The 22,888-nt window shown below is 42.0% G+C and overlaps 1 protein-coding gene across 1 annotated transcript in view; it reads left to right on the top strand.

The window, feature by feature from the left end:
• PTPRJ (protein tyrosine phosphatase, receptor type, J) overlaps nt 1–21,779 on the top strand; it is a 56,200-nt gene extending 34,421 nt beyond the window's left edge. Inside the window, 21 exon segments of the mRNA XM_009892039.1 lie at nt 1,731–1,997; nt 3,272–3,538; nt 4,745–5,011; nt 6,218–6,484; nt 7,389–7,655; nt 8,332–8,583; nt 9,421–9,708; nt 9,964–10,092; nt 12,638–12,848; nt 12,995–13,113; nt 13,679–13,766; nt 14,838–14,879; nt 15,716–15,724; nt 15,815–15,902; nt 17,017–17,107; nt 17,940–18,013; nt 18,167–18,301; nt 18,712–18,831; nt 19,606–19,766; nt 20,266–20,401; nt 21,123–21,779. Coding sequence (XP_009890341.1) covers nt 1,731–1,997; nt 3,272–3,538; nt 4,745–5,011; nt 6,218–6,484; nt 7,389–7,655; nt 8,332–8,583; nt 9,421–9,708; nt 9,964–10,092; nt 12,638–12,848; nt 12,995–13,113; nt 13,679–13,766; nt 14,838–14,879; nt 15,716–15,724; nt 15,815–15,902; nt 17,017–17,107; nt 17,940–18,013; nt 18,167–18,301; nt 18,712–18,831; nt 19,606–19,766; nt 20,266–20,401; nt 21,123–21,281 — 3,437 coding nt within the window. The 3' untranslated portion in view covers nt 21,282–21,779.
• Nucleotides 21,780–22,888: the final 1,109 nt, after the last annotated feature.

Below are 22,888 nucleotides of genomic sequence, written 5' to 3'. Positions count from 1 at the left end.
CTAAGTGGGTCACCTTATCATAGAAGGAGATCAGGTTGGGCAGGCGTGACCTGCCTTTCACAAACCCATGCTGACTGGGCCTGATCACCCTGTTCTCCTGCATGTACTGTGTAATGGCACTGAGGATGATCTGTTCCATGACCTTCCCAGGCACCGAGGTCAGATTGACCGGCCTGTAGTTCCCTGGATCCTCCTTCCAGCCCTTCTTGTGGGTGGGTGTCACGTTTGCCAGCCTCCAGTCAGCTGGGACCTCCCCGGTTAGCCAGGACTGCTCATAAATATTGCACAGTGGCCTGGTTAACACTTCTGCCAGCTCCTTCAGTACCCTTGGGTGGATCTCATCCAGCCCCATAGATTTGTGTACCTCCAGGTGCTGAAGCAGGTCCCTCACCATTTCCCTTGGATTACAGGGGCTTCATTCTGCTCCCCATCCCTCTCTTCTAGCTCAGGGATCTGGGCACTCAGGGAACAACTGGTCCTACTGCTGAAGACTGAGGCAAAGACGGCATTAAATACCTCAGCCTTTTCCTCATCCTTGGTTGCTATGTTACCAGTCTTGAGAGTCTAGGGAGGTCCCTGCTGACCGGAAGCTAGCCAGTGTTATTCCAATTTACAAGAAGGGTGTGAGGGAAGACCCAGGAAACTACAGACCTGTTAGACCAACCTCAGTTCATGGAAAAATTATGGAGAAGATCATACTGGGTACTGTTGAAGGGCATTTAAAGAATAATGCAATCATCAGGCACAGTCAACATGGGTTCACAAAGGGAAGGTCTTGTTTTACTAAAGTGATGTCCTTCTATGGTAAGGTCACTAGCCTAGTCAATGAAGAGAAGGTGGTGGATGTGTTTTGTCTGGATTTTAGTGAGGCTTTTGATACTGTCCGTCACAGCATCCTTCTGGACAAGTTGTCCAGCTGTGGGATGAGCGGGTTTACAGTGCTCTGAGTGAAGAACTGGCTGAAGGGCACGCCTCAAAGGGTTGTAGTGAATGGGGCTACATCTGGCTGACAACCTGTCACCAGCGGTGCTCGTCAGGGCTCAATTCTAGGACCAGTCTGTTGAATATATTTATCAATGATCTGGATGCAGAAGTTGAATGCACCATTAGCAAGTTTGCTGATGGTACCAAACTGGGAAGTGCTGTTGACTCTTTTGGGGGATGAGAGGCCTCGGGGAGCGATCTAGGTAGATTGGACCATTGGGCAATGATTAATGGCATGAAATTTAAGAAGTCCAAATGCTGCATTCTACACCTGGGATGGAGTAATGCTGAGCACAAGTATAAGTTGGGAGAGGAGTGGCTGGAGAGCAGCCCCACAGAAAGGGATCTGGGGGTCCTGGTTGACAGCAAGCTCAGTATGAGTGAGCAGTGTGCTCTGGCAGCCAAGAGGGCAAACTGCATCCTGGGATGCATCAAACTCAGTATAATCAGCCAGTCAAAAGAGGAGATTATCCCACTGTATTCAGCGTTAGTGCAGCCGCACCTTGAGCACTGTGTGCTCAAGGGAGAAGAATCCCCCTCAGAATGACTTTTCTTCAGTTCTCTCTTAGCTGTCCATTGAGGCAAAAGCCTCCAGGAGTGTCTGGTGATGTTGCTGGGGTGGTCCTGCACGCTGAACAATGAGTGATGTGAAGAGAGTGAAGGAGTGGTGTGCCTGTGTTTCTTCTGTCCATGTTTGTGAGCAGATGTTCTTGCAGGTTGACAGATTGTTGTCTTGCCTTTCGCAGAGCCCAGCCCAGTCCATGGTCTCAAGCCGAAATACATTGGTGTGACTTCTATCAACTTAACATGGTCAGTGGGCGATGCTGATTCCACCTCCTACACGTACAGGATAGAGGTTGCAAATGGTACCTCTGTTTGGAACCTGACGTCCGATGTCACTGAAGTCGAAATTACTGGGTTAATCCCTGGGACGATGTATAATTTCACAGTATTTGCAGCAGTGAATGACAGTCAGACGGAAGGAGAAGGGGTGTCCATATGCCTGTATACAAGTAAGGAAATGGTACCTCTCAATTGCAAGTAAACGTGTGCTTTGTACCAAATTGCCCTGCTTCTTTACCTTGGGTTTCCAACTTTGTACTATTTGTCATTGTAATGTGGCTTTGCTCCAGGTGCCTGTGAGCATGAGTACCAAGCAGTCTTTGGTAAAAGGGAAAAGGACTGAGATTGTATGTGTCTGTGTGTTTTCATGTGTTGCCTGTAAAGCAATTATTTCACTAGCTTGGCTACTCAAGTCTATGTAGAGATGCAGCGGCTACAACAGCATAACTTTTTCTAGACTTGAGGGCTGAATGGGGCCCCCTAAAATGCTTCTGGGAGCAGGTGATCACAGGTTATACCAAAGGACATAGTGTGCAGGGATGTGGTGGCCAGGATCATGGAGGCTTTTTATTCTTGAAGATTTTGAGTTCTTTGCAGAGTCCTTGGCCTGGGGCTTCTTTGGGCTGTGAGAGTGCCTAGAGCCTCATTGTCTAGTGTGGTGCCATTTTTGTTGGTTTTGTGCCATGGCACCTTTTTCCCAGATCAGAAGGCCAGATGGGAAGAGATCTTTTCTTTGTGTCAAGCTCACGGAATCACGGAATTTTCAGAATTGGAAGGGACCTCTAGAGATCATCTAGTCCAACTCCCCTGCTAAAGCAGGATTGCCTAGAGCACATTACTCAGGACTGCATCCAGGCGGGTCTTGAAAATCTTGAGCTCAGGAAAGGAAAGGGAACAAGCAACATCTTTGCAAAGCAATTAAAAGCAGTGTGTCCTTGAGCTGCTACTGAGTAGATGAGCTTATCCAAGCTGCCTGAGGTGAGTCTTGTCTGCCTAGTGTAGATGCTGAGTCAGGCTTGCAGACACAGCCCCCCGGGGTGGGTCAGCTGTTTGACCTGCTCAAGGACCCCATTTCCTTCTACTGATGTTGGGGAGAGGCTGGGCTGAAGGGTTCAGATTAGGGTTTGTGGGCACAATTTTGAGTTAGCAGATCAAGATCACCCTGCAGTTTGCTTTCTTCCCTGATTTCCATCTGTTTCTCTGTCTGGAAACCCACTGTGGAAACAAATAGTTTAGTATGTGAAATGAAATAAAGAGACTATCCCTGAGAACTGTGGCCTTTCCAGAAATGCCACAGCATGAATGTCTGAAACTGGGCATTGATATTATAGAAGTTCTGCTTGGCTATACCTAATGCTCATTCTGTGTGTAATAGGGAAATGTGGCTCTGGCTTTTCTTTCTTCCTTTCTCTGTCTTGACAGATTGTTGTCTTGCCTTTTGCAGAGCCCAGCCTAGTCCATGGTCTCAAGCCGAAATACATTGGTATGACTTCTATCAACTTAACATGGTCAGTGGGCGATGCTGATTCCACCTCCTACACGTACAGGATAGAGGTTGCAAATGGTACCTCTGTTTGGAACCTGACGTCCAATGTCACTGAAGTCGAAATTACTGGGTTAATCCCTGGGACGATGTATAATTTCACAGTATTTGCAGCAGTGAATGACAGTCAGACGGAAGGAGAAGGGGTGTCCATATGCCTGTATACAAGTAAGTCACAGTTTCTTGCAGCTGTTTCTGGTGGGCTGTGTTTTGCTGTGCAGCGCAGGCCTCTGCTTTTCTGCCTGAGGGTTGTAATTTAGTACTGTTGCAGGCAGAGGTGATATTTTGGTCCTGGACCTGGAGATGGCCAATCTGCGAAGCATGGGATGTTAAAGTGCAGAAGCAGCATTGGCCTCATAGGAAGCTCTTGGTGAAGTTAGTCCCCAAGGATGACAACGCAGAGAAGAGATTTTTCCCTGAGAACCTGTATCTTCTAAATTTGGTAAAGGGGGTTGGTTTCATTTCCTATAGTATGGGGGTCTCTTACCTTTCTTTCAGGGTGGGTCTCACACAGACCATATTGCACCAGGGGAACTTCTGTAATTTGGGCATCCATAGGTGCCATCAGGCTGCAGCAGGAGAGTGAGATTTGGGCAATGCTAGTTCAGGAGAACTGCTTTGGCTATCCAGCACCTTGCTGTGTTGAGTATCAAAAGTCTTGATGTTTGGTGTTGGAGGGACCGTCTTGGAGCTGGCCTGCAAGGCTGTAGCCCAGCCTGGCCATTCCATGGGGTGTATTTGAAAGGAAACAGATGCCTTTTCCTGGCATTTGTGTTGTCCTGAAATGTACCTGTATGTTTGCTCCTACGTTTCCAGTTGATTCATGAAAGCGTCTCCTGTGCTGCCTGACTGTAATGGCTAATTGCCCTATTTTGAAGATGCACAGAGAATAGGGTGCTGCAGAGAGGGTTTTTGGAGGTAGTCTCTCTGCCATGGGAGTGAGCTCAGGGCATGAGGGTTGGAGAAGGAGCAGGCTGCTTGGGTCATCACCTCTGTTCCTCTTCTAGGGATATTTGATGTTCCTTACCTTTTGCTTTTGCCTTTACTACCACCATCTTTCCCTTCTGCTGTTTTCTCCTTCCTGCCCACCTCTCTGGGTTGCCAGAGTAAACCCTGGGAGTGCTGGCACCATGATGACCTGTGCTATTGCCTTTGAATGTGAAAGGAAGAAGAATCCCACCTGGGCTGCCTCTTTCTTATTTTTCTGTTACCCAGCCACGGATGCAAAAGCGGTTGTGATATTGCAGTGCTCCTGCACTTTGAGTGATGAATAATGTGACGAGAGTGAAGGAGTGGTGTGCCTGTGTTTCTTCTGTCCATGTTTGTGAGCAGATGTTCTTGCAGGTTGACAGATTGTTGTCTTGCCTTTCGCAGAGCCCAGCCCAGTCCATGGTCTCAAGCCGAAATACATTGGTGTGACTTCTATCAACTTAACATGGTCAGTGGGCGATGCTGATTCCACCTCCTACACGTACAGGATAGAGGTTGCAAATGGTACCTCTGTTTGGAACCTGACGTCCGATGTCACTGAAGTCGAAATTACTGGGTTAATCCCTGGGACGATGTATAATTTCACAGTATTTGCAGCAGTGAATGACAGTCAGACGGAAGGAGAAGGGGTGTCCATATGCCTGTATACAAGTAAGTCACAGTTTCTTGCAGCTGTTTCTGGTGGGCTGTGTTTTGCTGTGCAGCGCAGGCCTCTGCTTTTCTGCCTGAGGGTTGTAATTTAGTACTGTTGCAGGCAGAGGTGATATTTTGGTCCTGGACCTGGAGATGGCCAATCTGCGAAGCATGGGATGTTAAAGTGCAGAAGCAGCATTGGCCTCATAGGAAGCTCTTGGTGAAGTTAGTCCCCAAGGATGACAACGCAGAGAAGAGATTTTTCCCTGAGAACCTGTATCTTCTAAATTTGGTAAAGGGGGTTGGTTTCATTTCCTATAGTATGGGGGTCTCTTACCTTTCTTTCAGGGTGGGTCTCACACAGACCATATTGCACCAGGGGAACTTCTGTAATTTGGGCATCCATAGGTGCCATCAGGCTGCAGCAGGAGAGTGAGATTTGGGCAATGCTAGTTCAGGAGAACTGCTTTGGCTATCCAGCACCTTGCTGTGTTGAGTATCAAAAGTCTTGATGTTTGGTGTTGGAGGGACCGTCTTGGAGCTGGCCTGCAAGGCTGTAGCCCAGCCTGGCCATTCCATGGGGTGTATTTGAAAGGAAACAGATGCCTTTTCCTGGCATTTGTGTTGTCCTGAAATGTACCTGTATGTTTGCTCCTACGTTTCCAGTTGATTCATGAAAGCGTCTCCTGTGCTGCCTGACTGTAATGGCTAATTGCCCTATTTTGAAGATGCACAGAGAATAGGGTGCTGCAGAGAGGGTTTTTGGAGGTAGTCTCTCTGCCATGGGAGTGAGCTCAGGGCATGAGGGTTGGAGAAGGAGCAGGCTGCTTGGGTCATCACCTCTGTTCCTCTTCTAGGGATATTTGATGTTCCTTACCTTTTGCTTTTGCCTTTACTACCACCATCTTTCCCTTCTGCTGTTTTCTCCTTCCTGCCCACCTCTCTGGGTTGCCAGAGTAAACCCTGGGAGTGCTGGCACCATGATGACCTGTGCTATTGCCTTTGAATGTGAAAGGAAGAAGAATCCCACCTGGGCTGCCTCTTTCTTATTTTTCTGTTACCCAGCCACGGATGCAAAAGCGGTTGTGATATTGCAGTGCTCCTGCACTTTGAGTGATGAATAATGTGACGAGAGTGAAGGAGTGGTGTGCCTGTGTTTCTTCTGTCCATGTTTGTGAGCAGATGTTCTTGCAGGTTGACAGATTGTTGTCTTGCCTTTCGCAGAGCCCAGCCCAGTCCATGGTCTCAAGCCGAAATACATTGGTGTGACTTCTATCAACTTAACATGGTCAGTGGGCGATGCTGATTCCACCTCCTACACGTACAGGATAGAGGTTGCAAATGGTACCTCTGTTTGGAACCTGACGTCCGATGTCACTGAAGTCGAAATTACTGGGTTAATCCCTGGGACGATGTATAATTTCACAGTATTTGCAGCAGTGAATGACAGTCAGACGGAAGGAGAAGGGGTGTCCATATGCCTGTATACAAGTAAGTCACAGTTTCTTGCAGCTGTTTCTGGTGGGCTGTGTTTTGCTGTGCAGCGCAGGCCTCTGCTTTTCTGCCTGAGGGTTGTAATTTAGTACTGTTGCAGGCAGAGGTGCTGTGCTTTGCCTGCCTGCAGTCAGATGTTTGCATGGAAGTGACATAGCATTCTTTTTAAAAACAAAGTAAAACAAAACCCCTCAAAACCAGTGGTTGTTGATGGTGGTCACTGAGTCCTATAACGCAATGAAGGAACCCTTCCTGAGAACCTGCCTCCCTGGCCTGGGATTTGTGTGGGCGTTTTTGCTGCCTTCAGTTCTTGGAGGATGTGACCTCAGACCCTGGTTTTAAAGGGCTCTCACACAGAGAGTGTGTTTGTGCCCAGGGAATTTTTTTGACTCAGCGGCCTGTGACTGTCATTGGGCTGCAGCAGGAAAGTAAGATTTAGGCAGTGCTAGCTCAGGGCATGAAGGGTGGCAACGGAGCGACATGCCTGCATCATCACCTCTGGTCTTATAGTGATATTTGATGTTCCTTACCTTTTGCTGCGAACAGATACACCACCATCTCCTTTCCCCACCTTCCACTGCAACCTTGTATGTTTCCTGCCCGCCTCTGTATTCCCAAGCAAAACCCTGGGAGTGCTGGCACCATGGTGACCTGTGCTAATGCTTTTGAATGTGAAAGGAAGTTGAATCCCAGTTGAACTGCCTCTTTCTTATTTTTCTGTTACCCAGCCACTGATGAAAAAGCATCCAGGAGCATCTGATGGTGATGTTACAGTGCTCCTGCACTCTGAATGATGAGCGAAGTGAAGAGAGTGAAGGAGTGGTGTGCCTGTGTTTCTTCTGTCCATGTTTGTGAGCAGATGTTCTTGCAGGTTGACAGATTGTTGTCTTGCCTTTCACAGAGCCCAGCCCAGTCCATGATCTTGAGGCCAAATATATTGGCATGACTTCTGTCAACTTAACATGGTCAGGGGGCGATGCTGATTCCAACTCCTACACGTACGGGATAGAGGTTGCAAATGGTACCTCTGTTTGGAACCTGACGTCCAGTGTCGCTGAAGTTGAAATTACTGGGTTAATCCCTGGGACGATGTATAATTTCACAGTATTTGCAGCAGTGAATGACGGTCAGACGGAAGGAGAAGGGGTGTCCATATGCCTGTATACAAGTAAGTCACAGTTTCTTGCAGCTGTTTCTGGTGGGCTGTGTTTTGCTGTGCAGCGCAGGCCTCTGCTTTTCTGCCTGAGGGTTGAAATACGATATTGTTTCAAGCAGAAGTGCTGCACATGGCCTACCTGCAGTCAGCGATGTTAATGTGTGGAAGGGGGTTCTGTGGGAGGTTTTGTTGCCTTCTCTACTTTGTGGATGAGGCTCTCAGGTCCTTATTTTGAAAGGCTCCCACACAGAGTACATTGTGTGCCTGGGGGACTTCCTCCATTGGAGGGGGCCATGGCTGCAGCTGGGCTGTGGGCATCACTGTGCCGTATGGCTCTCAGCCACACTGCGCTGCTCAGCTCATCAGGAAAGAGGAGAAGGTTGAGGTGGTCCTGTGTTCCTCATGCTAGGCATTGTGGCCATTTTTTCCCCTTTGTTCTGAATATGTTCTGCTGTGTCCTTTCCTTCATTTTGTCCTGTTTTACCCAAGGTGTGGGGAATCTGTCCCAGAGCTCCTCAGTCAGGTTTCCAGAGGTGCCCTAGGATGGACCCATTAAGAGAGTGTCTGGTACTGAGAAAATGCTGCTCTGTCCTAACCATGGAAGCATGGCCGTGCCTCTGCTTTTTCTGTCTGTGTTTGACAGCAAATATTCGTGAATGTTGACGGACTCTTGTCTTGACTTTAACAGAGCCCAGCTCTGTTTTCCATATCTGGGCAGAATATACTAGTCTCTGATTCTTCCCATGGAGCACAGATGATGCTTCTAACTACACCTACAGGATAGAGATCCAAAGTCATGGTTCCTCCTCTAGAAACCAGACATCCGTTGTCACCAGCGCTGTTATTACAGACGTGAACCCTGGAACCTTCTATAATTTCACTCTATTTGTAGGAGTAGCTGACAGTGTTACTGAAGGAAAAGAAATATTTATAAAATGCAGTAGAAATAAGTCTCAGTCACTCACATCTATCTCTTAAATAAATCTGTTTCTTCTGGTGCACAATTCTGCTTCTCCTTAGTTTCTTAACATAATCCCCCTTTTTCATAACAAAATAATTTAATCCATGAGTCTTTTGCCCCTATATTTGGAAGTACCAAATACTTCTTTATCAAGAGAGAGAATAAATTTGCTATGTGTTACAATTGTAGAAGTTATAAGAGTTTTGGTCTTGAAGGCCAAGTTTTATAAGACGTTCAGTTTAGAGGGACTTCTCAGTCTTACTGCTACATTAACTTTTTCAATATCTTTTTGTATCTGGTCATAACATTGCAATTTTTATATTGCGTCCTATAAGACACTCACACAAACTGACCTGTTGTAGTTGCTGCTCTTAAGGATGGCTACTGCTGTGCTCTTAACGCACGGAGCTCACATTTGTTTTCTTATTTGTTGGCCACTAAGAGTTTTACATAATTATACAGGGAGTTAGTGTCAATCTACATACTACTCTAAAAATGTTCTTAGAGTGGTATGTCCAATGGTTGAACAGTATTTTGAAAACTTTGCTGACCTCGACAGATACTCAAATTTTCTCAGTAAACCTGTCTGCAGAGGGGTTAGCGCAGAAGAGGTCTGTGTATGGAGTGTGCTCAATGCTTCTCTTCCTCATAGGGCAGCAAGTCCTTGTAGGCAGTAGCTTTGTCTTTTTAAAAGTGGAAAGGAATAATGGTCTTACAAATGTTTATACATGGAATTTACAAATAGACAGCTTTTTCTATTCACTACAATACTTGATTTCTTTATCTTTTTTTTTTTTTTTTTTTTTTTTTTTTTAGCCCCTCTCTCAGTGAATTCATTTCAGTGTGAACCAGTGGCCAAAGAGTCTTACCTAATGCTGAAGTGGAAATGTCCTTCTGGGAACAATTCTGGCTTCAAAATTATAACACATAATAGTACATGGAAAGATGAAAAAGAGATTACATCCTGCTTGAAAGAAGGCTCAGAGGAAAACACCACAACAGCAGATTTAAATTATTTCAGCACCTATAATGTTACAATAGTAACTCTTGCAAATAGTTCTGAAAGCCTTCCAGTACGGAAAATGTGTACCACAAGCATTACTGGTAAGCATTAAGATTGAGTATGAAAGACACTGCTATTAACAAAATATTGACTTCATGATTGCAGAATACCAAACTTGATATGCAATACCTTATCTGCCTACAGGTTATGAATAAAACACTACATTCATGCAAAGTCTAATGTGATGCACAATAAATATACATTATATGAGCAGCATCAGTATTACAGCATTTTCTTGTTTGGAGATATTTTTTTTTATCAGTCATTAAGGTACTAAAAAATATTTCTGTTTATAGACCCACCTCCAAGCAGAGCTCCTTTAGTCAAGGCAGTGAGTCACAGGTCGTTGTCTGTTGAATTCTCTGATTTTGAGTCAGTGAATGGACCATTAAAAGCCTATGCAGTAATGATCACAACAGAACACGGTAAGATATTATGATATTATCTTGTAGCTGTGTGAAACAATTTATGAGGCAGCATTATGTTTTAAACTCTGAATAGGTGTTAAATGAATAGAGAAAAAGCTGACTCAGTATTTTCAGTCACCTTTCAAAAATCATGAGGCAAATACCTTGTTTGCGTGAAGTCACCTCTTGTTTTCAGAAAGCCACTGTTTTCACTTATCCTTGTATATGTCTTATGTATTGTCACTGTGCTGTTGCCACCTTGATTTGCCAGTGATTCGTGCCTCAAGATTGTGTAGTGTCATTTTTTCCACCACCTCCCTCCCTCCCCCACCTGAATAATTTCCAGAGCTGCTAATATAAGCAGTTTTGGAATGTGGGATGCTTTTCTCCCTTTTCCCCTCCCTTCTTCATCTGGAAGGTATCTACAGTAAGATCTTAAAAGAAAAAAAAGAAAAAAAAAAGGCCTGCTTCTGATTTTATTTAAAACACTATTAACTGAGAGAGATGGGGTGCAGGTGGAAGGCTTGAATAGCATTGTCAGCATTACATGCTATTGGAGGTTGAACACCAGGGAAACCTAGAAGGTAGTCTATCAAACTCACCTCTTTAAAGCATGAAAACAGAGAACCGTCTTTAATTGGTGAATGTCTAGTGATAAATCATAAAATTAAGGAACTTACGTTTGCAGTGTGGGTTCTAGTTGAACTTCTTTTTATTTCTGCCACTGATGGAGATAGTTTCCCCCAAGTGGGATTTGACATTCATGCTTATCCTTTGTTTTAACACTAGAAATTCATTTTGCAGCAGTTTGACTGTAGATCTCTCTTCTGTGGTTTTCCATATAATATATGTCCAAGAAATGCCTTTATATACCTATATTAAAAGAGTACATCAGTGCAGAAAATTCCAGTTTTCCATGGAAATTTTTCCATGAAAATTCCATCCACATGCCTACTCAGCTACCCCAGAGTTGGTGATTTGAATGTCAGTCTCTTGCACACAGCAACAGCTCTGCTTGTACCTTCAGCCAATCCTGTTTAGTCTTGCTGAGATTCAGTGCGTTCTTCTGTGTGGTTCTGATTGCAAGTTATTCAAGAAAGAGGACTTTCAAGATGTGACTGAGAGAAATAAGGAAGGAAGATTGCCTGTATTTATAATATAGTCTGAGTGCTTTGATAGCAACGGACAACCATCCTTATGGCTAAGCATCGCTTCAGCTTTATGTTGTGGAAATAGCATTAATATGCTTGAGGTGCGTTTCTGTCTTAGAACAGACGTTGTTACCTTTAGGATAGACAGAGGGAACTTTATTCAATTGCATAAGCAGTGGTGTCTAAGGCTGTTTGAGGTGTCTTAGGCTGATATCCAAGACATCCACAAGGAGCTGCAGTTATAACCCGGGATGTACATCCTTTTGGAATGGAACCTAGGGACCAGACAGGACATTTAACATATATTGGATAGTACTGAACACCCATTTCTAGGCAACTGAGTTAAGTGCAACCTCAGTTGCTTTCAGTGTAACCAGTGCTTTAGAAGAGCTGTCTTGCATCCTGTTCCTGCACAGTTACACTTGAGAGCTTTGCTGCTGGTGGCAGATCAAACCTTGTCTGGATAACTGCAGAAAATGTACTAGAGCTTTTCTACCTTTCAGACCTCCTGCAAGGCTTCTCATTTTTAAAGGTGAATTCAATACTATATCTGCTTTTAGAAGGAGATAAAGCAGATAAGGAGCTTTGTAAAAGCAGTCAGTGGAGAGCGATGTATGCAAACTTCAGTCAAATGAGGAAGATTCTTCTTCCTCCTGCAACACTTTGAATATTTACATCAGCTTGGTTGCTCTTGAGTTGTTGGACAACTCATAATTTGAGCTTGTTTATTACCTCTTAGGTCACCTATGCCTCAACTGTATAATCTGCCCCAAGTCTCTAGGGTTCATCTTCTAACAACAGACACTGTGAAGTGATGCTGTTCTGCAGATGGTGGCCTGTTGGTCACTGACTGCGGTAGCCCGTTCTTCTTAGTCTTCTGGAAGAGAAGCTGTTCTGATCAGTATTTAGTCCAATGCTTGTCTGTGTCAAGAAAAGGCAGAAATTAACTCTTCCATCCCTTAGGTTCTAGATGTGAGACTTCTTGTAAGACACTGCAAGGGAAGTATAGGTCAGGATGAGTTCAGTGTCACTCTGATTGAAGCTTGATACTGTTTGGGTGGCACAATGTTATCAATACCAATTGACTTTTTCTGTGCTAGTTGCATTTTACTCTCTACATATGATAGTTGATACAGTGCATATGTACCTTTACAGAGAAGCTCCACTATACATGGTAGAAGTAAAACAAGTAACATTGTGGGGTAGGGAGCTAGTTCAGTAAGTTGTACTGCAGTAGCAGAGATTTCTGAGATTGTCTGTTGTACTCAGCCTTTCATTTCAGGCAGTACTTATGGAGTAATGACAACTGTGATTAATGTGACACGCTGTATTGCGTATCTCAGCCACTGTGCCGATTGATACAAAATCAGTGGATGATGTATACCACTTATATCTTTGTTTTTTTCCTGCAGGTTGTAGTTCTTTGAAGTCTAAATTGAACAACACGTACAAAGATTTCAAAGAGAAGACGACATTCACCTATGTAACATATGTCATAGATCTAGAGCAGGCAAAATCACCTTCTTTCCATTCTCAGAATGGTACAAACATCGTTAACGTAGGCGAGGGAAACACAATGTATGGCTACGAAAATGGACCACTGATTCCACTTCATTCATACAGGTATTTATCTCAAACCACTGTTTTGTTAATTTTGCTGCAGTTGAAATCTGAAAGATCCTCTAATGAAAAGATTGCAGACCTTGCTTAAGGCTGTTAAAACCATTTAATGTACCTGTGGTTTTTTTTTTCTTCTCCCTTATCAACAGAGCAAGTGTTGCAGGTTTCACTAATATAACCTTTACTGTGGACAGCATCATTATGGGGGAAGATAGTTATGTATCGTTTTCACCCTGTTCTGAGGCGGTTTTGCTACCCCAGGATCCAGGTATCGTTAATGTCAAATATAGGATTGGCAGCTTGGCACGTATATGGTGTGTGGAGATTCCTTAATTATGGCAAGTTTCATAATAGCAAAACACCCATTGGTTTCTCTGTGATGGACTCTTTTTTTTCTAGCTTTGCAGTGACACTGCTCTGTAAATTCATACCTTGCTAGTTCTGCAGGTGACCTCTTTTTTCCATGTATGACTTCCACTGTGGAAGTAACCGAAAGCTGTACTACTCATGGCATGCTGAAAGGGATTGGATGGACCACTGAGACTTTGGTACAGAAACAAACAGCAAAAAGCAGCTGATGTTCTGCTAAATTAGAAATGGCTGTATTGGAATGCAAATACTGTTTCTTTGATCCCAGTTTTTTATTAACTTATCATCCTTGGTTTATTACTCTTAGTGAGCTATCAGTACTGGTACTGCCAAAGGACATAGTAAAGAAAAGGTGTTTAGCGGAGCAGAGCATGCTTTGTCACTTGTGAGGTTCTCTTGTAGCATGTTGATTATTACCAAAGAGGTAAATTAGTAATAAGTAATACTTGTTCTCTCTCGATCAGGTGTTATCGCCGGAGCCGTTATTGGATCCCTTTTAGCTATATTGGCTGTAGTGGCTATAGTGGGTTTCATATTCTGGAGAAGAAGAAGGTAATGTGTGTTCATTATTGTATTTATTGTGATGAGGAACACCAGTATTTCACTTCTGTATCTTTCGCCTAAAAAAGGCCTCTCTTTCTGTTTCATATATTTCTGTCCTGAAGCCTTAAAATACATTCTATTAAAAATCTTTTTTGTGTGTTACAGATTAGAGTTGATGTATCAAACTAGTTAAATGACTTTGTTCAACCCTATAGTTAGAAACTAATGAGTTAAGATTTGTCTTGTTTAGCTCTTCTGAATTCATGCATGCTCATGAAATAATTCAGTCAGAAGTGAACAAACATCACAAATCATTGTGCTAAAAGATGTATGTAATTGTAATTTAGATGGTATTACTTTTAATTATCTATTAGTCACGGATTTTTATTGCTTGATGGCCTGTCACATCAAACTTCCATTCTGGAGTTTCGAGAAGGTGATGAGTTGTCTAGGGTTTGAGCCTGGTCTCTGTTTCCAATCTCTTCCAAATAATCTGGGACTTAGAATCCACAAAGGCTTTTTCCTGCTTCTGATTAGGTAGTACATCCTTTCTAAAGAGTTAGCTGTAGGGCCCTTAGTCCAGTTTTCTTAGTTTCTTTGATTAACTGCTGTTATTTTTACGGGCATGTCCAATAGCTGTGGACAATAATGAGAAGAGTTTCCTTTAAAACTAGGAACACTTATTTTCATTCAACTACCGCCTTCAGTGCCACTGACACATCACTGTTCGACACTTACTGTAGGGATTCTGGGATGAGTAGCAATTCTTCTGTGATGTTAGCTAGCGATGCAGATCCCTCAGGTATACTTCTTCCACCAAACTACATGCATTGTGTTCAGGTGTTATACTCTAGATCCAACAGAAAGAAACAGTCCCATTGCACAATGTCACTGAATGAAGGATGAAATTATTCTTGCTGCAGGTGTAAGGTTTGCCTCGGGAGGGGTTTTTGCACGAATGAGATGCTTTAAAAGAAATTGTTCTGAACAGGCACAGGAAATAGCTGTTGTCAGAAATCTCATATGTGTTCTGTTAAATTCTACTGTGAACCTATCCTGTTGCTTTCTTTCGCCTTATAGGAAAGACAAAAGAAATACTGAAGTGTCCTTTTCTCCAATTAAGTAAGTCCATCTCCTTTCATACATTTTTTTCTGAGCTGAAGTGGTATTTGCAAATCTTACTCTGAACCCTGATACTTGTTTTCTATGCAGTTTTATATATAATTATGCAGTATTAATTCCTCATGGAATTTAAAGACTCCAACCTGCAGACTAAAAATAATCATATTGATCAAGGCTTCTAGAACTGCCACAGAGATTTGAGTACTGGCTTCATGAATCGCCATTAGACACACAAATGCTCCACGTAGTTTTGAAAAACGGGATGTTTGAATGAAACACAGGCTGCCGTGCACGTTGAGGAAACAATCCAAATTGTTGATTAAGTGCACATAGGCAAAATTCTGTACTTTGGCCTGAATTTTCCTTTGATTTGACTACTTTGTGCTGTGCCATTAATTCGAATAACATTAAGATTGTAAAAGCTGGCCATGGGAGGGTAACCACAACATATTTGAAGTCACAGGCAGTGCAATTGAATCACATTATTGGTTCTTGCACCACTTTTTGTGCTGATGCAAAGGCATGGCCGGAGCATCCCATGAAATCCCACCTGTGTAGACTTTGATAGCTGACATAAAATCCATCAGGAAACGGGTCCAATCAGAAGTGGCTGACCTGACACCTTTTGTGATATTCCTCTCCTGAAGGATGTGCTATTCTGTCCTTGGTTTAACAAATCAGTTAAATGTTATGCTTGATATCCTGTCCCCTGTAAATGCACAGTTTTGTGGCCGCTACTAACAGTCATGCTTTCATTCTTAGATTCACGTAGTGAAAAATACAGCTGCATGTGTCTAATCAACCTTTTTTTTTCTTCCCCCCACCCTCCCCTGAAGAGTCAAGAAGTAAGTAAAGTATACTTTCTAACACATTAACTGAATTCACGATGTATTTACCTAATACCAGTTACCAATACATGGCTTTTCTTATTGTAGATCAAAAATGATTAAGGTGGAGAACTTTGAATCCTACTTTAAGAAGCAGCATGCTGACTCCAACTGTGGTTTTGCTGAAGAGTATGAGGTATGTGCCCTCAGTTGAGACAGCTTCATGACAAACATCTTTGGAAAGGCAAATTAGGTTTCCTATGGAGCGTATGCGAGGCTTACTGCAGGGGAAGACAAGGCACCTTTATTAGAGAGATTATTAAGCCGCATGTATGGCCTTCCTTTTCCTGATTTGTCTCCAAATTTAGTTGAAGCGTGTGATAAGTACTTCACATCTTGAACCATTATCTCTACCTGTGAGCTTATAGTGTGGGCTGCTGCTTGGAGCTCTCACCAGAGCCAGGATCTCCAGAGTCATTGCCCTAGTTGCACTACAGAGTTAGCCTAGGGAAAGCTATTTAACTTCTCTGCACTTTGGGTTTTTTTTATTGGTTTGGGGTTTTGATGCAGCAAGACAGGTCTCTTGCTTATATCACTGACTCCTTGAATGCATAGGTGTGATTTGCAAATGACACCTGTGAATAGCTGGAAGGACTACTCAGAGAAACAGCAGTTATGATTTCCTTAGTGACCATAACTGTTTCTCTATGAAATTTGCTAAAGCTGAATTGTTATAAGGTACAAAAGTCAGGAATCAAGTGTTGGTAAGGACGCTGTGTTGTCATGTCTGCTGTTAAAGAATCTCTTTTTTTTTCATCTCCTTGAACCTATTAATTTACTTTCTTCTTTCCAGATCAAATTCCGTCCCTTTTATTGTACTTTGCAGGCTGGTGTTCCACCTTTCCTTCTTCTCAGATTTTGCTTCCTTCAGTCATTTCATCATGTACTTGCTTCCTTTCTCCCTGAAACGTCTGCGAAGCTTATGCTAAGCCTTGGGGTCAGAATGAGTGTGCAGTTGATGTCAGTGTTATGTATTTCTGCAAAACGGTTTCTGGGCTTTTAAAGCCCATCTCTAGGTTTTAAACATGCTACTTATTCCTACATTTTCTATTAATCCCATCTCTAGCAGGTTTGCCACTGTCACCCTCCCATTCTGTAAAAAGCTGATTTTTATTGTCACTTATCCCAGTTTAACATGCCTACTTTTACAGCAGAAGCCAACAGTGTTTGGAGTATTTCTCTGTTTCAGTCATGTGTTTCTGTATGACTTCCAAACCAGGACCAGGCGCTCATGAGTCCTTTTATTGTAGGAACTCAAGTCTGCTGGTGTTCATCAACCCAAATTTGCTGCTGAACTTGCTGAGAACAGGGGAAAAAATAGATACAACAACGTCTTACCATGTGAGTTACTCTCTTCAGTTTTGCATCTTCTCCTGGTTGAGTTTTTAGGTGAAAAACCTTGGGTTTGGCTAATCTGGCTTTAATATTACCTAGAAGTTTCAAAGAGGGATTAATGTCGTCAGTTTCCAAATGAATGACCTTGGGCTGCTGCTTTCCCAAAATCACTCTATAAGCAAACCTAAAGAGCTTTCCCTCAAGAAGGCTCCGTAAGGAACTTTCCCATAATTAAATAGTTTTAGTTGTCCATTTGTGAGAAACTTGCAGTCCAGACTGGAAAAAAAAAACAAAACCAAGAGGTTAACGGTTGACTACAGACAGAGAGATGTGCAGAGCTATGAGAAATATTAAGACACTGCTGGCCAGCTTTGCAGCCCAAGAGCCAAAGCCCTGCCTGGCTGTCTGCATGACAGCAGAGTGTATGAAGGAATTGGAAGGTGAACAGTGAAGGGTATTTAGGGATGCTGTGGAGGAAAACATCAGCTGCAGTAACAGCAGGAGGCAAATTATCTATTTTTCTCCAGTAATTAAAACTATAGTGAATTTTGTGTTGGATTAAAAATATATAAATATGCAAAACTAAACCATGTTCTAAAAAACAATCTGCATTGAGTATTCTGAATTCTTATCCTGGCCACTCATTTTTCTGAAGGCTTTCATTATAAAAATGTTAAACCACTGCTATTTATCATTCCTAAAGTTATATTCTTATTCTTAAAATGCACGTTTTTCTAAAACACCTTTGTTTAGAAACCATGCATTAGATAAGCAGCATTTTTCTGAAAGGTTCTAATTCTAAGATTCATGATTTTCTTTTCCTTTTTTCTTTCTGCAGATGATATTTCTCGTGTTAAACTTTCAGATCAGAGCTCTGCAACTGGTGATTATATTAATGCAAGCTATATGCCTGTAAGTTGTTTCATTAGTTGAAATTAAATATAACATGTATTTTTGTGATGTAGGCTTAACATCATAATGATGTTTAAAATCAGCTTTTTGTGTCTCATTGATGCAAGCGTGTGTGTATATATCTATTTATATTGTTTTTATTCTTCTTCTTAGGGCTATAACTCAAAGAAGGCATTTATTGCTGCACAGGGTCCTTTACCCAACACTATAGAAGACTTCTGGCACATGATTTGGGAAAAGAATATCTACTCTATTGTTATGTTAACAAAATGTGTTGAACAAGCCCGGGTATGTTTTTATTAAAACCAAACTGTATCTTGAAGGTGGTCGGATCTCTTCTAATTTTGTTGTTATCCTAGTAGGTTGGAGACTGACCACTTTCTTTTAACAACCATTCACTTACTGGAAGACTGTTTTCTAAATTAAATAGGCCAACTTTTTTTTTATTTTTTTCCCATTTTTGTGTCTGCTGACTACCAGAATAGATTGTCTCAGGAAGGTTGTGGAATCGCTGTCTTTAAGGGTGTGTTCTTCTTCCTAAATAATGATTTTGGTAGAGCTTCTCCTGTCTTGAGAGAGGCCATTGGGAAGGGTTACGTGCTTTCTAGCCCTTCTTCAGGTGGAGTGTTAACTAAAACTAACAGTCAGTTGCTTTGTTGCTGTGTGCAATGTGGCTAACCTTGTAACTCTCTTCTTAGACAAAATGTGAGCAATACTGGCCAGACAAACAATCCAAGAGCTATGGTGACATTATTGTGACAATGGTCTCGGAGATTGTCCTTCCAGAATGGACAATAAGGGACTTCACTGTAGAAAAGGTGAGTACCCCCTCAGCTGTTAGTTGTGTACAAGTATCTGTAGTAGTAGTTTATCATAGCACTGTGACTTCACATGTCGGGCAGCAACGGAGTGACAAAATATAATAATTTCACTAAAATATAGTTGAATTCAAAGTTGTCTAAGGGAAAAGGGTAAGAGTGGTTTATTTTCATTTGAGCCTTTAAATGTATTGGTCTGCTTTCTGGCAAAAGTCTGACTTAAAATCTTTTGCATCATTTACTGACAACAAGATTCCAGTGATACTTATTTATATGCATTTGTTTACGTGCCCTGGCTTCCCACAGATAACATTTAGTAACATATCCAGAGGTGGGAATGGAGTTGTCAGTAAGACCCTCCCTGTGGCAGAAAGGGATCTACCAGCAAAATCCAGCCTGCTAATGGGATTTACCGATTGCCCCATCAGTGATCCTGCAGCTCGTGTTTCTCTGAGACTTGCACCAAAACTTGTGCTTATATAGGTACTTGTAATTTCTTCTAGACTGCGCAATTAGCCCCATCTTTGTCAGCAAATCTAATGCAGCAGAGGTGATCTTGGAGTAAAGTGAAAAGTAAAAGGAAATTATTTCAAAGTATTCTCTACCAGAGTGGAAGGAAGAGGGAAACTGAAATATCATTGATCAAATTACTGCGCAGTTCGTAACAGGGATCTTTAATGAAGCTGAGCTTTGGCCAGTACATATGGCAGGAAGCCCTACTGTTGCTCCTCTGAAGGATGTACGTTTTCTTTTTTTTAATGTATATTCCTCTAGTCCAACACACCAGAGAGCCACACAGTGCGCCAGTTCCATTTCACCTCCTGGCCAGATCACGGCGTGCCAGAGACAACAGACCTTCTAATCAACTTTAGACACCTTGTTCATGAGTACAGCAGTCAGAATCCAATCGACTCTCCTACTCTGGTGCACTGCAGGTAAGAAAAACGTCTTTGTGTTAGACACTTTTATCCTGTGGCTTTTTTTAAGAACAATTCTTTTTCAATATGATTTAAAAAAAAAAAAAGGGAAAAATAGATCTCCTTGCTTAAGGACATGGCTATTCACCATGCTGAATTAAAACCTTTGCCCCGTGCTTCAGAAATGTAGCGATGCTATGTAGGTAGCAAAGTATGTGATACAAAATTTGATTAGAATAGAACATCTCTCTCCTAGCCGGAAAACTTAGCTGAAAAAGTTGCCTTTTCAAGTGCTTTTACATGTAATCTTGTGGAAGTGCAAGGCTGGGAAGCCTAGAAGCATGTCCCTCCCTCCTTGGTGATTATAAGAACCACCCCTCTGGACTGCAGAGACTTGTAGTATCTGTGCCACTGAAATAACAGAAAGCATCTTACCAGCTTCACTGGCTTTTCACCGGGCCACCAGTGAGCAGGTGGTTGAGAGAAAGCAGTAACTAGCTTCCCCGTGTCATTGCAGTGCTGGTGTCGGAAGGACAGGGACGTTCATTGCCATTGACCGCCTGATTCAGCAGATTGAAATGGAGAATACTATAGATGTATATGGAGTGGTATATGATCTTCGCATGCACCGACCTTTAATGGTGCAGACTGAGGTAAGGCTGTCTTTCGTCCAGCAGCATGCTTTTTAAATGTGCGTAGTAATCCAGGAAAGGTGGATTCAAGATGTAGCTCAGTATTAGAGGAAGATGAGATATTAAGGAGCAATCTGAAATTGCTCTTTATTTAACTTCCCTCCTTCCTGCTTCATCTCTTCGCACAACAGTAGTCGCAGTCAGGAGCCATAGCAATCTCTGTAAAGAGTACTTTGTAGGACTGGTGTTTGCAGCTGGAAAGAATCAAATACTGCAAAAGGTTTTTTTGCAGCTTGTTTTATCCATGTGAGTTTTATCTTTATAGCTGTGAGCCAGAATTATGTTGAGTCAAATGGTCTCCGTGTGTATCTTTTGTGTTCTGCAGGAACACAGGTGTTCCTCCTGAAATTATCACTTTGATCCAAAAAGTTGTGTGGATTAACTCAAGCTGATTTGAAAAAGGCTGTAAACTCTCTATCATTAAAGTCTTGTAAGAGGGTGTTAGGCACAACAGTAAATTTGATCATAGTTTTTTTATGAGAGGTTGATGAGATGACATTATGAGGTCCTTTTCCAGCCCTATTTTCTATGAACTATACGTACAACTTCTCAAAAATAGTCTGCAATAACGTTCAGAGCAGTGCATCCAAAACATAAAACCTATATTCAGGAGCAGAATTACTTCCAAAATCAGGTATTTTCTAGAAATATTTTACCCTCCTTTTTCTTTTTCTTCCATCAGGACCAGTATGTCTTCCTAAACCAGTGTGTTTTGGATATTATTAGATCTCAGAAAGACAAGAAAACCGATCTGATTTACCAAAACATGACAGCAATGGCAATCTATGAAAATTTCACCCCTGGGCCAGGCTTTGGGAAGGCCAATGGCTACCATGCATAATCTGGAAGGAAAGCAGTGTCTCCAGGAGGTGTTACCTGCACATAGGAAAGGGAGATGTTCTACTCATGTTTTCCATGTGTGCAGTGTCTCATGTCTGGTTTCTCCAGTTCTGTCCTCATTTGAAGATGCGATCTACAGGAGGAAAAACACAATGCTGGCAGGAGCCACAGGTTGATATTAAAAAAAAAAAAAAAAGGCAAACAAGCAAAACTAAAGTTAACAGAGGAATCCTGCTTTTTCTTGGGAATTTAACAGTGCTGATAGGTGAAATAGCATTTACAGTATGAACAGTGAACTAGAATTTAAAAATTAAAATAATAACACAAGCTTTTTATTACAATTTTATATGATTTCATTTACAGATACCAGGCTTGTGGGCTGTTTTAATATATTTAATTATAATTTTCAGGAACATATTTTATCTACTGTATCTGGTTACTTAGCTAATAGATATGTGCCTCTGATTTATTTTTTTTCTGTGTTCCTTTTTATTTAAAAAAGGAGTACAAACAGCTCCTTCAAATGGACATTTATACTTGGAAATTGTGCCTTTTCTAGTTGCTACTCTAGAAAAAAAAAAACAGCAGAGATTCTATTTTTGTACTGAAACTCTTAAGAGAACACAGATTTTTAAGTAAGGCTTATGGCAAACTTAACTGTAGTTGCACTGTTGGCAGGACTCTCCAGAAGTTTGGAGGTGAGCTTTGTTTTTGCATTTCACCACAAATGTCCCCTGCCTCAATGTTTCGGTGCCTCTGCTAGAGGAAAAAGGAGTGTGGTCTGTCACTCCGAGCTTTAACTATAGTAAAAAAACCTGAGCAAGTGAGTATGTGAATGTGTGTGCGGGGGTGTGTGTGGGTGTGTATGAAGGACAGAATAGCTCCTCCCTGTTCCTGGCTGATATTCCTGTTTTTATACAATTTATAATGATTTATTTAAAGGTGCAATATATGATTTACTGAATAATGATCACTCTATTCTAATAGAGTTTTACTCAGGTTGGTGTCTTTTTATCATTGTTGTTGTTTTTCCTCAAATATATAAATCTGTGAAAATGTTGAACTAAGGTTCCAAGTGTCCAAGCACTCCCAAACATATTGACTGGATTTACTGTTTCTGTCAAAAAAAATTGCACAAAATTCTGCCGTAAAGACCAATTTCTCAGTTGTTTTAGTCATTCAAAACTGAGACACATCTTACCTGCCTGCATCTCCTTGATCTAATGGAATTGTTTTATAATTATTTGCAATGTACTGCTGCTGTTGTTTTAACTGGTCCTTTTGAAAACAGAACAAATGAGCTGAAAACCCCTAGTTGCTGATTTTACAAGTCAGGGATTAGATTGGATTTATTTTGCTGGTACATAACTGTTAGACTTATGAAGGCATTACCAATGAAGGACTTCTTAAGTAGCTGTCAGGGGAAGGGGGGGTATTTTTTGGTCTTCAGGTCATTGCACTGGTTTCATTGCAGAGGAATATGAAGTTTATGAATAATGCTATAGAATAGCTATAAAGTGGTGAAAATCTTATGAAGGTTTAATAATCAGAGTCCCTGGAATTCTGCTGCTTTTTTGTTGTTGTTTGTTTGGGGTTTTGTTTGTTTTA

Source organism: Charadrius vociferus, unplaced genomic scaffold, assembly GCF_000708025.1.
Source record: "Charadrius vociferus isolate BGI_N301 unplaced genomic scaffold, ASM70802v2 scaffold179, whole genome shotgun sequence".
Classification (NCBI taxonomy): domain Eukaryota; kingdom Metazoa; phylum Chordata; class Aves; order Charadriiformes; family Charadriidae; genus Charadrius; species Charadrius vociferus.
This window is presented reverse-complemented; position numbering and strand designations above follow the sequence as displayed.